Source organism: Pinus tabuliformis, chromosome 6, assembly GCF_031772625.1.
Source record: "Pinus tabuliformis cultivar Carrire ecotype Pingquan chromosome 6, CPIR1, whole genome shotgun sequence".
NCBI lineage: Eukaryota > Viridiplantae > Streptophyta > Pinopsida > Pinales > Pinaceae > Pinus > Pinus tabuliformis.
In genome coordinates, this window is record NC_142292.1 from 761,901,883 (window position 1) to 761,918,152 (window position 16,270).

At 36.7% G+C, this 16,270-nt stretch overlaps 1 protein-coding gene across 1 annotated transcript in view; it reads right to left on the reverse strand.

Annotated features, from left to right (window-relative positions):
* Nucleotides 1-626: 626 nt before the first annotated feature.
* LOC149260950 (proline-, glutamic acid/leucine-rich protein) overlaps nt 627-16,270 on the reverse strand; it is a 319,977-nt gene continuing 304,333 nt past the window's right edge. The window contains exons 13-14 of the mRNA XM_089421448.1: nt 2,186-2,441; nt 627-2,023 (exon numbers count right to left, since the gene is read on the reverse strand). Of these exons, the coding sequence (XP_089277574.1) occupies nt 1,008-2,023; nt 2,186-2,441 (1,272 nt within the window). The 3' untranslated portion in view covers nt 627-1,007. The remainder of the gene's footprint in view (nt 2,024-2,185; nt 2,442-16,270) is intronic.

Genomic DNA, 16,270 nt, shown 5'->3' on the forward strand with positions numbered 1-16,270 from the left:
AAATCTTGTTGGATGGTGAAATAAATGATTTTTAAATTAAATTTATCATTTTTTTATTTCAAATTGAAGAACTTTTCAACTATTATTTATATCAAATAATTATATTTTAACTATTATTTATATCAAATAATATATAATATATCATATATGATGTAGTAGAATCAGAATATTTTCTTGAAATCAAATCTTGTTGCCCTATTGATGTAAAAATCAAAATTAATTCCAAAATCTTGTCCCCTTATTTAGGTAAAAATATCTTATATATGATATATCATATATGATGCAGTAGAATCAGAATATTCTCTTGAAATCAAATCTTGTTGACCTATTGATGTAAAAATCAAAATTAATTCCAAAATCTTTAATTCCAAAATCTTGTCCCCCTATTTAGGTAAAAATATCAAAATTAATTGCAAGGCCAATTCCTATATAGACCATGCTTAAGGCTTAAGGCTTAATTAATTTTAGATGTTTGGGTGAAATTTGTTGAACGTACTGCTGGTGGCAGATGAATGTGTTTTCTCCTTCATTCACTTGGAAAGCAAAGTGCACAGTTATAATTACCAAAAGCTTGAACGATCAGATTGCTGCATGTAGATGGATGCCGCAAAAATTTAAGACTGCAGTAAAACAAATTCTCAAAACTTAAATTACATTTTCCCATTAAGACAACTCATGATATTTTGACTACATGCAATCTCAGATACGTGCATGTAAGGCCAAGTAAACAAAATTTCGCGGTTTACAATGGCTGCCAAATATGCTAATACCGCGTTCAAGGCAGCCATAATTTCCTGGTCCGTTACAATTTTCGGGACAGCAATCTTTCCAAAATATGAAAAATATCCCTTGCAACCAAAAAACGAGGTGAAAATTAAAGAACTGAAACAATAATTACACCATGGTGTTTGGTGCAGTACAATATTTGTTCCGGCCTTCAACAGACTGCTGAACTACAATGTATTGGTTATAAAAACGTTCGAATTGAAATTCAAATATACGTATAATTACTCCGTATCTGGATCACCATCAATAATATCTGGGATTGCATCAGAATCTGATTCAGTAGTGCAAAAAGCGGGTAAGCCTAAAAGTTTTGAAGGAAGTAGGGTTGATAATTTTTCCGAACATTGATCATCTGCTGTTAGTCTAGTTGCACTCTCTTGCTTAGAATTTTGAACATTTACAGTTGTTTCTACACCTTCAGTAACACAAGCTTCTCTATGAATGGTCGCAGCTTCAGCAAGAACAGTTTCCCTGCTATTGCTTCCCATCTCTATAGCTGATGGATTGCATGCCCGGTTCTCAACTGATGTTGATGCTGGCAGTGATGACAATAATTCAGTACTTCTAATATTTTCCTTCACTGATGCTACTACCTTCGCATCTTGGGTTCCATCAACTCTAAGTTGTTGAGCTTCGCACATATCCGTTGGGTCAGTCCTATCAGGTACAACTGGACCTACTGGAAGAGTTCCTATATTTGAACAACTGAAGGGACTATTAAGACTTACAATGGGAATGGACTGCATTTCATCATTAACCGGAGACTGTAGAGAAGCCATGTTTGTCATTTCATCAAGAGCAGGGCATTGTAATCCTCCATTCTCTGTTAGTGTCTCTACAAGGCTATCAATGGGCATTTCAGTATTATCATAAAGGTGATGCTGATCTGCATTCGAGTCTTCGCCATTTCCAAGCCAGCCCAGATATATTTCATCATCTTGACAAAGATCATCTTCTCCAAGTTGCAAGCCGTGCTGAAAAGTTCTTATTGAAGATCCAAACGGCATACCACCTGAAGATCCAGGAGCAGATGGACCAGCATCTGAATTTGGAAAGAACATGTTAGATTTCTGCATATGCGAAGCCAAATTTCCTTGAATTCCCCTGCCTGTTGCCATAGTTGTTGCCATTGATGGCGTGCCAACATATGGCAGGCTGCGTGGATGAATGAGTGGCTCAAGGGCTAAGAGTGCATGGGCACAGAATTCAGCAAGTTCGGTTCCAGATTCTTGCCTCCCTGCATGTGATAGTTACACAGAAGTGCCATATTTTAGTAAAAGAGTAAAAACTAGTATTAAAATAAAATTAAAAAATGAAAGAGCCAAATGTGCAATTCAGTATATTTTACTATATCCCATTAAAATTCAAAAGAAATACTTATATCACATGAGAGAGAGACCTCTACGAAATAGTGCAAGTCCTTGAGATAGATAAGGGGGTCGGTGACAACATGGAGAAAGTAATGATGCCAAAAGAGCTTTATATGCGGCCAACTGAAAATCCGCTGTAGTAAAAGATGTCGCATCTTCAAAACAAGAGACATTTTCCTCGTCAGAAAACTGCAGAGTGGACAAATTAACTGAAGCATTCATTGCCACAGTAATCAGAACCAAATCCACCTCTGCTCTCCAACGATCAGAACGCAATGCTCCACCCTGCAAGCATTTTTGGCAAACAAAAATTTCAATTATCTGGAAGGAAATGCAACAAAATTAAAGTCATCCAGAAAATGCACATTAACTGAAAGGAAATATGTTGTATAAAAGCAGTTTTGCAAAATAAATAATATATATTTCTTCTCAGAATTTCTTATGCATTCTTAAAAACATTTCATTTTTTAAGTTATGGTGAATGGAGATTAATTTCAAATTTCATAGTGTTTTCCTTGTTTCTGTTTTCATCCTTCAACCATAAACCTTAAAGGTTATTAATTGTTATTTAACTACCATAATTGCATAGGGATCATCTTGATAGGATAAGTCCAACCATAAATATAAAACACACAAATTCTAGCCAACACATAAAATATAAGCTTAATAATAATTAATTAGGGAACACATCACTTGTTCCCAATAATACAATTTATCCAGAACTACCCACAAGGGACAAACTGACTATTATCCACAAAGCGTAATACTTGTAACCATTGGCTAGCCATAAAAATGGCAATCATCCATAATCAACATCACAAACAAAACAAAAATCTCACATAGTCACTGCACTTAGAATGGGGCGTTACAATCCTTCCTGTCATAATAGGGCGACAGCCTCAAAGCCAATTAAATATTATGAACCCGAGTATGAAACTACTTTATTCAAGTATGCATTTATTTGAATCTGAGAATGCAAAGATGCTATCATTGCCATTTCCTCAAATATATGGCTGTTTTCATCAACGATAAGACATGCACGACATAAATACATAGCTATCAAATAACCACAATTAAATGAAATAGAAGAATTACAATTAAACATAGATCATAAGTAATGCAACATGGCCTAACACACAAATCTATATATTATTAAGATATGACAAATGGTTTAACTTAATATAATTACATTATAGGTTAATATTATTCCACGTTTACATTAATAACTTATATTTTTAAGCTAATATTTTATTTTATTTATTGATCCGTTTTGGATTGAGAAATCTAATTCCATAATTCAACAACAAGAAATTGTTCACAACAGGAAGAGTATTCACGTTTGATAGGGTTATTGCTAATCTGGGAGGTGGTTGCCACCACTTTGACACTTGGTGCAAAGCTTTTCACAAGGCGCTAAGACAACTATAACATGGAAGTGTTACCACTGTCACCTATGTTGGAAAACATAGCTAGTTTCAGTCTTCATAATTGTCATTGTACTCGTGTCAATATGTATATCTTATGTTACAGGAAAAAGAAGAAAGAAAAATATTATTTTTAAGCATAGGGTTCATACTTCATTTTATTCGTCATCTAGGTCAAGCATGCATTTCATGCTCCTAGGGTTTGTCATGTCAAAAGAATATTTTTCTTGAGTCAAGAGGGTCCTTGTCAATTGTATAAGACCCTACTGTGCAAGTTGTAACATGTAAAAGATACTAATTATGAGACTAGAAAATCCTATCAGCCTCCAAGCACAAGTTGGCCCTGCCAGTGCCAAGTTGGCCTAGAAGAGGTTATTTGGCCTCATGGAAAGACTATAAATACAAGCAACTTAGACCTCATTTGGCAACAATTCGAACTGCACAAGTAGTTCGATCTGAAGCAAGAAAAGAAGATAAGACAAGAACGAAAGCTAAGGAAGAAGAAGCAAATCAAGAAGAAGGAAACTTGTCTTTTCTGCCCATTTCGGCTCACACATGCAAGTAAATATAGGGTTTCTGCAGTAGCTGGGGGCAAAAGTTGTAGGTTGAATTGTAGACCTAAATTGCAGGACCGAAATTTTGATTAGGACAGATTTGGGATGATTTGACTTTCATTTGCTAGAGGAAGAATCTCTTGAAAGAAAGCTAGGATTTTTGCTGTCTACAAAAGGCTGAAGTTGCAGATCCGAAGTAGAGGACCGAATACTATAATCAAAGCAGTTTAAAGAAAGTTTGACTCTCATTGACCTTGAAGGATTTGACCAGCTTTTGGAAGAAATTCTTGGAGGGTTAACTTGGTGCTTGGAGGAGGACTTGGTCTAGGGTTTTGGGTCTTGGTTTTCTCATTTGAAGCTGATTCTATAAGAAGAGAAGAGATTCTTTTTGGTTTTCCCCTTGGAGGGGTTTTGCCATGGCTTGGAGCATACATCTTGTGTCCACTGCCTTTATTGTTTTGTTCTTGATAATTCTTTGATGAAAAGATCTAATAAAGAAACATAAGAAGATAACTTAAAGTTCACAAGAAATTATTAAGGTTAAGGAGAATTAGTTTTAATCGCTACGCTACTATGTTCTCCAACATGGTATCAGAGCTAAGGTGAACAAAGAGAAGGAAGCTAGAAGATCATTGCTTGTCAAGGGGAATCATTTGCAAAAGTACACAATGAAAGAAGAAGAAGGTCTATTGACCTAGAAGGGCTAATACATCAAGCTTTTATTGAAGACCTCATCATATAAAAAAGGATCAAGCTATCAATGAAGGAAGAAAGGAGAAGCTTTAGTTAAAGATTCTCTAGTGCATCATCTTGAAGAAAACGAAACATTAAGGGATCCAAAACAACACATTAAGGGATCTTGGGATCATCACCCACTCATTAAAGCTATTTGAAGACACCATTGTTGAAGGCATCCTAGAAGTCATCATTGTAGGGCATCTTTGAAGTCTCTTTGAAAGCATCAAGAGAGTTGGAGACATCATCAAAAAGGAGGACTCTTGGATTACAAGTATCACATTATCTTCTGTGTCTCAATCAACAGATCACATGGCTAAATTTTGCAAGGAAAGGAACAAGCTTGTTGGATCAGCAAACTTCCTCGCATGGAAGAAGAGGATTGACTTGGCACTCACAGAAAATGAAGTCATGTAATATGCCCTTAGTGAAGTAGTCGTACCAGACAAAGAGAAGACTCAAGGGTTAGAAAAATACAAGAAGGGAGAAGGGCACAAAGCATCATTGTTGAATCCATTAAAGATCATCTTGTTCCCTTTGTTGCTGATGATTTAAAGACATCCAAGGCTATGTATGATAAGTTGGAAAAGTTGTACTCTATAAGTACGTCAAGCTAGAAGATATCCTTGAGGAATCAACTAAATAGAATAAGGAAGTCAAAGGATGAAGACATGGCGACTTATCTTATGAAGATATCACAAATAAGAGATCAATTACAAGGGCTTGGGGACACTGTTTCTAACTCTGAAATGACTATTTGTGTATTAAACGCTTTGCCACTTGGTTGGAGCAGTTTTGCAACTCGTATCTACTGAAAGAAGGATACTGCTCCTTTTGATGAGTCATGGGCTCAACATATCTTGGAAGAATCTAGGATCAAGGCAAAGGTTGACACTGAATCAAATGAAAGGTCTCAAGCCTTTATTGCAAGGTCCAAGAATATGAAGAAAGGGAAGTTTGGAAAGTCCAAAAGAAAGCCATATATGTCCAACATTCAATGTCTTGGATGCAATGAGTATGGACACTTTAAGAGGGGTTGTTCAAACAAGATGAACAACAAAAGAAAGGAAAGAGGTGAAGCCCACATAGCTCAAGAAAAAGGATAACCTGAGAAGGAGCCAAAAGGAGAAGATCCCAAGCATCTTTACTATTGAAGGAAGCTCCATCTTTGCAGGTTCTTTATGTAATCTGTCTTTCTCTTATTACATAGAAAGTAGAGTAGCATGCATTATTGCATTCTCTAGATGAGTCTTGATTTTTAGATAGAAGCATATGATAGTAGAGAAATTAGAATCTACTTGATTAATTTGTTTTGGGAAAGATCATCTAGTTTAAAAAGAATGAGAAGATTGGAACCATATTGCATATTATTGTTCAACCAACCATTTTCTAACATCATGTTAGAGGTATTCATTTTGCAAAGAGGGATCATCAAGATCCTATAGAGCCATCATTTTGGAAGGTTCTTGAAAACAACATTATGACTGGTATATATTCCATCTAGCATGGAATCCATACTATTGAAGAATGAAGGAATGCAGATGGTCAAGTTGCAGTATGAAAGGCATTATGAAAAACTCTCTTGGGAGAAGAAACTTATCTTCGAGAGGTATAAGAAGCAGGCTCATTCAAGAAAGGATGGCTAGATGGTTGTATGAGAAGCAAAGCTATGCATATTCTAAGTAGCTATTCTCCAAAGTAGGGTTCATATCTATAAGAATCTTACAAGAAAGAGCTGGTTGGTAAGTCTTCTATATGGTTACATGATGCTTGAAAGAAGAAACTTGACATGCTTTGGAATGGAAAGAGATCAAGACTCTCACACAAGATTGCATGGCATAAATATAACAATATTGATCAACATCAAGTGTAGTCTCCAAAAGAAAGAATGGGAATTAATAATGACAACTCCTAGGAAGATATTGTAGCTTGGTAATCAAGTTTGATCCATGGGCACCCTGATTAAAATAAATGCATGCCGAAAGAATCTTGTACAATATGGAGATGGATCATGCGAAAGGATGTTGATCTCAAACGACTCAAGTAAGAAAATACTCTAATAAAAGGGCCATCATGATAAGGTAAATATGATATTTACTATTTTAATATTGGTTATCTAGTTGACATATTGTTTTTCTACTTGGAAGGATGTTGCAGAAATACATAATGACAGTTAAGAAAAAGTTGAATTATTGGTATTGAACTGGACTCAAAGAATATATGGATTGAGTAAATGGTTTTGGTAAATCCTTGAAGGATTATGTAGTCAAGGTGTTTACATCATCATCACCTTGGGATTGACAGGTAGCAGTATAAGAAGATAGCCTAATGTTCATGAAGATCACTTTCATGTTTAGAGGAAGATATGATAAGGCTCAATATAATGCCTTTATTGATGATGATAACTAAAGGAAAGTGATACAAAGGGTTGATGGCCTAAACCCTGTCACAAGATTGAACGAAGAACGTGGCTCCATAACATCAAGGAAGAAAAGAAGCTCAATATGATGAGATACAAAAGAAAGCAAGAGTCGTGCAGCTACTATCTCCGTGAAGAACTAGTAGTTGATATACTTATGACGACAAGCTAGAGAGCTTGTGGCTATGAATTTCCATGAAAGGAAGTGAAGGAATCTCATTTGAGCTTAAGAAGGAGTAAAGAAATCTCCTTGAATAATTGAAAAGGACCAAGGATATATTCTCTAATCAACTAAGAATTAGAGAATGAGTATCCTTCCTGGTTGAGAGGGAATGATGATGGACATTGTATTCTCTTCTATCATGTGTCATGCAATAGACCAAGACTAAAACCCATACATCTAAGTGAAAGCCATGGTAGGGAGAATTGAGGATTGGATAAGCATCTGTGATTTCCTTGAGGATAGAATATCCAAGATAGGAAGTGGATTGACACTCTTTGAGGATTAGATAGGTATCCAAGAAAAGAGTGGTCGAAGAGGACCAATATTCTTTGAAGATTGGGAATACAAGATAAGAATAGTCCTAAAAGGACATACCTAGTAAACATCTGGGTGGTTTATGTACCTCGACGAGGCAGTGTGGTATCCCACGTAAAGCCTCCCAGCATTATGCTCTGATATAAGAAGAGCTTGTCAAGATGAGGCCCTACTATGTTGACAATGTTGGTCATGATGTTGATGCTTAAAAGATGGCTTACCAAACCAACTATTCTTATGAGAACTCTTCAATTTGAGAATAACCTTGTACTGGTTGTACAATTATGAATACCTCCATAGTTAAGAGGGAGCATTGGAAAATGTAACTAGTTTTGTTCTTCAGAAATGTCATTATATCCATGTGAATATGTATATCTTATGTTACAAGAAAAATAAGAAAGAAAAATATTATTTTTAAGCATGGGTTTCATGCTTCATTTTATTGGTCATCTAGGTCAAGCATGCATTTCATGCTCCTAGGGTTTGTCATGTCAAAAGAATATTTTTCTTGAGTCAAGAGAGTCCTTTTCAATTGTATAAGACCCTATTGGGCAAGTTGTAACATGTAAAAGATATTAATTATGAGTCTAGAAAGTCCTATGAGCCTCCAAGCACAAGTCGGCCCTGCCAGTGACAAGTCGGCCTAGAAGAGGCTATTCGACCTCATGGAAAGGCTATAAATACAAGCAAATTTGACCTCATTTGGCACCCATTCGATCTGCAGAAGAAGTAGTTTGATCTAAAGCAAGAAAAGAAGACGGAAGGGATAAGAACAAATGCAAAGGAAGAAGAAACAAATCAAGAAGAAGGAAACTTGTCTTTCATGCCCATTTCAGCTCACATGTGCAAGTAAATCGAGGGTTTCTACAGTTGACGGGGGGAAGTTGCAGGTTGAATGCCAGACCTAAATTGTAGGACCGAAATTCTAATTAGGGAAGATTTTGGAAGATTTGACTTTCATTTGCTAGAGGAAGAATCTCTTGGAATAAACCTAGGGTTTCTGCTGTCTACAAAAAGCTGCAGTTGCAGATCCAAAGTAGAGGCCTGAATATTATAATCGAAGTATTTCCAGGAAGGTTTGACTCTCACTGACCTTGAAGGATTTGACCAGCTTTTGGAAGAGATTCTTGGAGGGTTAACAAGGTGCATGGAGGAGGACATGGTCTAGGGTTTTGGGTCTTGGTTTTTTCATTTGAAGCAGATTCTATAAGAAGAGAAGAGATTCTTTCTGGGCTTTCCCTTTGGAGGGGTTTTTCCATGGCTTGGAGCCTATATCTTGTGTCCATTGTCTTTATTGTTTTGCTCTTGATTATTGTTTGATGAGAAGATCCAATAAAGAAACATAAGAAGATAACTTAAAGTTCACAAGCAATTATTAAGGTTAAGGAGAATTTGTTTTAATCGCTGCCCCACTGCATTCTCCAACAACCTAGGCAATCACTTCCCTCTCTTTTGTGAAGAACAGATATAACAAATGGGAGACTTCCCTAGTAGCTTCATAGAAACCTTAGGCAAGGGAAAAACAAATATGAAGCCTCCTATGTTAACTATTCACAATACCATCACTAAAATACAACATTCAAGATGACAACAAGGTGGTTTAATTAGAAAAAATCTCCAAATTTGAATGTATGAAGCTTCTAGGACAATTTTATATGTTTATCAAGTCGTATAGGATGAATGGGTACAACAAACACTACAAAAGAAGAAAAAGATAAGGTTGTTTCAAAACATGAATAAAAGATGATATACTTCAGCAGCAATTCAAGCTATTATAGTAACAAATAAGACAACCCTTCAACAAGTTCAATGCCTATGAAAATTAGAGCTGAAAATGAGAATTAAACTACAGTTTAAAATTCTAAAAATTAAAAGACATATAACATCCCCGATGATCGAAGAGGATCCCAAAAGGCTAATTTTTTAAAGTCCTTGAAACTCGGCAAAACCTATCTCAAATCGAAGAGCTCATCGTTTTGAATCCAACAACATGAATGACACTTCAATCTGACACCGTATGTGAGATCTATAGCCTGCTAAAGTTTTCGCCAAACAATAAAAAAATTGCAAGTTTACTTGCCATGTGGCACTACCACAGCCTATCACGTGGCAATACGAACAACATCAAAATGGAATATTCCAGGCCAAACCAACATTGACACGTGGTGGCCTCAGATTGGCTGAAATACGCCCAATCACAAGGCACCACGTGGCACCCTGTGACTGGCCAGTTGGGCTTGGAGTGGGCCAACTGTAGCAAGCAACTTGACAGACAATTAGTCGTAGTTAGTTTGGCGGTTCAGCGAAATCTAGAGTCAGTTCGACAGGGCTAGTGTCAGATTCGACAAAGTAAACTAAACAGGGATGGCAGGCCACCAAGTTGGCGGACTCGCCAAATCCCATGCCAATTCTGGTGAAACAACCAGCTTAAACAACGATGGAATCAGGTGGTTGGTGGAGTTTTCCAATGGATGAACGGCGAGGTTGTCTTGTTTTTTATTCAAAATATAATACAAACAACAAGTGGTCCGTGAGTCAAATCAATTACCACCCTGAAGCCAATGGCCCCACTTGCCTATGGTGATTGTTGGCACTAGTCGGTGCGTTGTTTATAACGCTTGGCGAATTTGTATTTAAACGCTTCATTCGACACCAATGGGGGGAGAGCGGAATAGCACGCAAGCCAAGAACTGAACCAGGACTGACGGGAGTTGTGCACTCCAAAACCCAGAGTTGGGGTTCTGTCAGGGAATATTCTAGGAATATTCTATATGGGAATCTGCGAGGAGTCTTTGAGATTGCCTAGAGGCCCAAGGGTCATAGTGACAGAAAGTGGTCAACTTTATACTCAAATTTCACAATTTTTTGCCACGAATCTAATGGTGCAAACGATTTTCTGATCTGAGCGACCCATTTTCAAGTCATCGCCAAATATGGAGGTATAAGATGTATTTTTCCATGTAGTCATTTGATTTTTGTTGAGATTAATGAAGAGGCCTCCCCACTATTGAAGCAGGGCCCGGAGACATAGTCCACATTGGACAAACTCTGTTATCAAGCTCTTCGTGTTATTTATCTTGATGGTTGCCTTTATTTTTGCCTCTTATTTTTCCCGGATCAAGTTTGGTATCAGAGCAGTCTTCTCTTGCAAATGTCAATTGCGAGTGTGAATGATAACTAGGAACAAGCTCCAAAAGGGTGAAGGTAAACTTAAGTCCTTTGATCCTTGATCCGAATTGGATCCTAAATACTCTCTAAGTTTTCATAAACTCATTCAAATTATGCCAAACAGATTCAAGTCTTAGAAAGATCAAGATTAGAAGAAATCCTCGTGACAGTTGCAAATGTGATCAACGCAGAGCAACGATGACCCTCGATCGAGCGTGCAGACCGTTGGCCCATGGTAACGCGCGCTGGTGCAAATTAGCAAAACCAAAGGCTAATTCAAAAAACGGGGGTGGTTTCTGATACGCAATTACCGCTAATCGCATATCACAGGGCATCCCCCTCAGTACAGGAAAGCCCCGAAGTGCCCAGACCCAAAATGGCTATGAAATGCGAAAAAGTAATAAATTTGGTTCCGTGGATTCCACAAAACCGGCAGGATATCGGAAGGCCTCAAGGCGGTAAGCAGTTTTGATCGAGTCCTGCCTGATGCCACACACTGAGTGACACACGTCCAGCGGAAGAGAGAGAAAACCGCTCACATCGGATGGGTAAACGTCATGCTACTTACCCACCCAATATGAACGACGACCGTAGGATCTGGGGGACCCAGATCAACGGCGGAGGCGCGTCCCGATAAATGACCGAATTTGACAAAGATGTAAAGCAAGATTACATGGGATTCGAAGTCCGACGTGGACAACAAGTTGGTAGAAGATTCGTGTTTCACGGGCATCTTGAAGCAAACGGAAATAATGACCGTTCAAATGTGTCCAAGGAACCTGATGCACTCAACTGTTACAGAATAGGTGGCCACCTCCCTGTGAAGCGTTACACAATGATGATGATGTAGAACAGGGGAGTTCAAATGGACAGAGGCAAGAAAACCAGAACGTCGGGAAGCGGAAACGAACCGAAAGAAAGCAGACTGGCTTTAAAGCCATGAACTGACAGAAGCAGAGACAACATAGAGAGGAGTTAGTTAGATGCAGAAAGCTAAGAACAGAGAACAGAGAGAAGAAGTCGAGCTGACCTGAAGGCAGCATCGAGCCAGATAGAGCCAACGAGAGTCAGAGAGTCTGTGCACTCCAGAGAAAGCTTGAGAGGTTCAAGCGAGCTCCTTGACATAAGCCTGTCATGTCTGAGTTTCAGATTGGACTCATACTACTGTGACCCGTAAAGGTCAAGTACCAGTAAGGAGAGTCTGTGTACTCCAATCCTACGGATTCATATCTGTTGAGTTAGACTCAAATTGAGCTCACTGTTGTAAAGAAACTCTACTTTGAAAACATAATAGAGCGGAAACCACTGAAAGCTGGACCAGGAGACGTAGCCCAAGAGCATTGGGTGAACTCCTTATTAAACTTGTTGTATTACATGTTTTTCCTGTTATGGTTTCTCTAACTGCCTCAGTGTCTAAGTATTTCGCAATCTCATCGATCCATTGCATAAAGCAATGTTACTTGGGAGCGGGAGCGGGAGCGGGAGCGGGAGCGACCATTTTCAGAAGCTCCCGGTTTGGGAGCGAATCCGGGATCGATTTTTTAAAAATATATATATATATATATATTTTATATTTTATAATTTTTTATACGTATATGTCAACAAAAATATGTAGAATGATGAAATAGACATAAAAAACATAAAAAAACATAAATTGATCATTGAACCATATCACATCAATCATCTAGAAATTATAATCGTCATCAACCATGTCCACAAGTTAGTAAAATACATATTACAACTGCAACATATTGAGTCTTATAAATCATGATTCATCAAATTCAATATTAAAGTTTCAACTTCAAGCTTTCAGAATTGAAAATTCAATAACATTTATCATCATTGATCACCAAAGTTGTACTTGTAAGCTAAGTTTAACCATTACAAGAAGTAATATCGAAGATATTTCTAAGTCCTAACTTCTAACTGTTAACATGATATGAAATGTTAAAAATTTATAAAATGAAACATGAATAATGAGATGAAATGAAACAACTTTAGTCTTTCACAAAGCATCATATTCATAATTCACAATCATTACCAATAAGTTATAATTGCCAAGGCCCAACTTCAAACTTCAAATTTTCATTGTCACAGTGATATAATGTTTACAAAAAATATCATAATGATATGAAAGAGTCAAGAGTCAAGAGTCAAGGACTCAAAACTCAACAATTATGAAAACTGAAGTCTAATAGAAACTAAAAAAGACAAGTAAACTGTAAATCTACATGTGGCCCTTGCCACGAGAGTCTCCAGGAGTATAAGCAGGTCGTGGTGGTCTTCTAGGAGTCTCCCGCACAGACCGACGACCAGAACTAGAACCTCCACGCGAGGGTGTAGATGGAGGTGGCGACAGCAAAGGAACAAGACTCAGACCTTGAGCACTGCTACTGGATGGTGGAGGTGGAGGTGGAGGTGGCATGGATGCTGCTTCATTTTCATCCCTTACAAGTTCCTCTTCTAGTTCTTCAATATGTACAATGCCATCCTCCAAATTGTCATCCTCTGGGTGATTGTCCCAAATTTTATATGTGGGATCCTCATTAGCCCGATCACAGTAATGACTCAACAACCTCAAGTTGTAGTGCACATAAACCAAGCTTTCTGCTCGGTTTTCATTGAGTCTGTTTCTTTTCACATTATGTATATAACTGTAGGTGCTCCAACACCTCTCTACAGAAGAAGAATTTACAACCTGTGAAAGAACTTTTTTTGCCAATTTTGGCAAAAGTCCGTGGCCGCCATATGTTTCCCACCATGTGAGAGAATCAAATTTATCTTTGTCGTCCATTGCATGGAAGTTACCATACAAACCAGTGCCACTGAAGTATCTGCCTATTTCAAGGCGCACAGCTGCACATTCCTCCCTGTCAGGCACCAACTTTTCTAATGCTTCCAGATATCCTTTAGTTACCTCTTGATCTAAATGGGGTTTGGTCCTAACCCCACCCCCTGCTGCAGGTTGGCCCAACCAAGATGTAGAGTAGTATTTTGGCGTAAGGATATACGCCAAGCAATGTAGTGGAAGGTTAAGCCTATTCCACCGTTCACACACACAATCATGAATCAGTTTGTACAAGTTGGGATCTCTATTATGAACAATGTCTTTTATTTCCCCCAACATGGTATCCATTTGCTCATACACCTCGCCAATCACTGGTTTGTCTGTATCTGCAAACCGAATCATGTGATAAATTGGCTTGGTGAAATCCAATACCTGCCTCACAGTTGTCCAAAACTGCCCATCAAGAGCGGCCTCCTCCACCATTTCAAAACCTGCCATGTCAGCTACATTTGTAACCCTTTCCTTTAACACCTGCCAATGTGGACTTGATACCATGCTAGCTAATGCCTCTCTTACCTTCAAAAGGCGCCTGAAGGTGAGGTAATAGCTACCAAATCTAGTCCTCGCAATCTTCAGCAACTCCATTCTCGAGTGACTGCGGAAAAGGCCATGGGTATTGCTATGATTTGTAATAAATTTTATCATTTGTTTTCCTTTCTTGTACAAATTACCAATCCATTGGTATTGTTCATTTTTGTTTTTGACAATATCATGCAACAGAAGGTTCAATGTGTGAACCAAACATCCAGACCAAAATATGTTCGGGTATTTATCCTCAATAATTGCTCCCGCTGCCTTACAATTAGGAGCATTATCAGTGATGACTTGGATGACATTGTATGGGCCAATACGCTCAATTGTTTCAAGTAATGCTTCTGCAATGTTGATGGCGGTCTTGAACTTGTTTGAGTAATCATGTGCAGCTAGAAAGATGGGACCACTAACAGACACAGCAAGAACACTTATCAATGGCTTGCCTTTTACATTTGTCCATCCATCAGATACAATGGACACCCCATTGTCAGTCCAAGAACTTGTCATTTTATTCAAAGAATGTGATATTTTTGCTTTTTCATGATCAAGGCCAACAGTTCTTGCCTTGTCATACCCAAGGCTCTTGTATCCTTTAGGGGCATCATTTATGGCAGAAACCATTTCGTGCCTTTTTGAATATTTGACCGGAGAATCCACAGTAATAGAATTTTTACACCAACGTTTCGAATCCCAAATGGGATCCATCATCAAGGTAAGAGAAAGATGATAAAAGAAGAGCTAGATGGAAGAGATAAATACTCAAGAGGGAGGAATATTAAAGGAACAGCATATGTCGGCAAGAAAGATTTATAATGAAACCTAATTTTAATTTTAATTTTTAATTTTTAATTTTTAATTTCATTTCATTAGTTTAATTTTAATAAATTAATAACATATATTAATATCTATAAAACAAAAAACTTTAAACTAAAAACAAAATTAATATTAATGCCTAAAAAACTAATATATAAGTTAATATTAATATATAAAACCTAAAATCCATATTAATATTAAAAAAAATCTACAAAAAACTAATATATATATTTTGATCTTAATAACATAAATCTTAATACCTAAATAACCTTAAAACTTATATAACCTAAAGACTATCTACCTTAATATTTATGAAACCTGATCACTATATAACTAAGGTTTATATAACCTAAAATCTATCTAACTTAATATATATAATAGTATTAATATCAATAAAACCTAATATTAATATCTAAAAGACTAATATATATATTAATATGATATCATAAACCTATAAATAACTTAAAGACTATATCAATATTAATATCTAAAAAAAAAACCAAAATAAATATTAATATCATAAACCTAAAATCTATATACCATTATTATTATATAACCTAATGTCTATAAAAAATTTTATAAAACATGAACCCTATATACCTTAATAATTATGTAACCTCAAGCCTATATAACTTAATATATATAAAAGTATTAATATCAATAAAACCTAATATATCAATATCTCAATAAATTAATATTACAATAACTAAATAAATTAATATTAAGAAAACCTAAATTCTATATTAAATTCGATATTAAATTCTAAACTATATTAAAACCTAACTTAATATCTAAATCATATTAAAAACCATACTTGTAAATATATTAAAAGTAGAGCTTTAATAGAATATGAATAACCTAATAACACAATTAATATTAAAATCAAACCTATGCTAATATCTATGATAATATTTATATTCATATGAAAACTTATATTAATATCTGAATTAATAACTACCTTACCTGTTCGACAACTTACCTATTCGACAACTTACCTAGGGCTGGGCAGACGCTTCTTGATTTCACTGATCAGGGGAAGCCAGCTTCCGCTAATCTCCAAACCGTTGTCTCTGTTCAGATT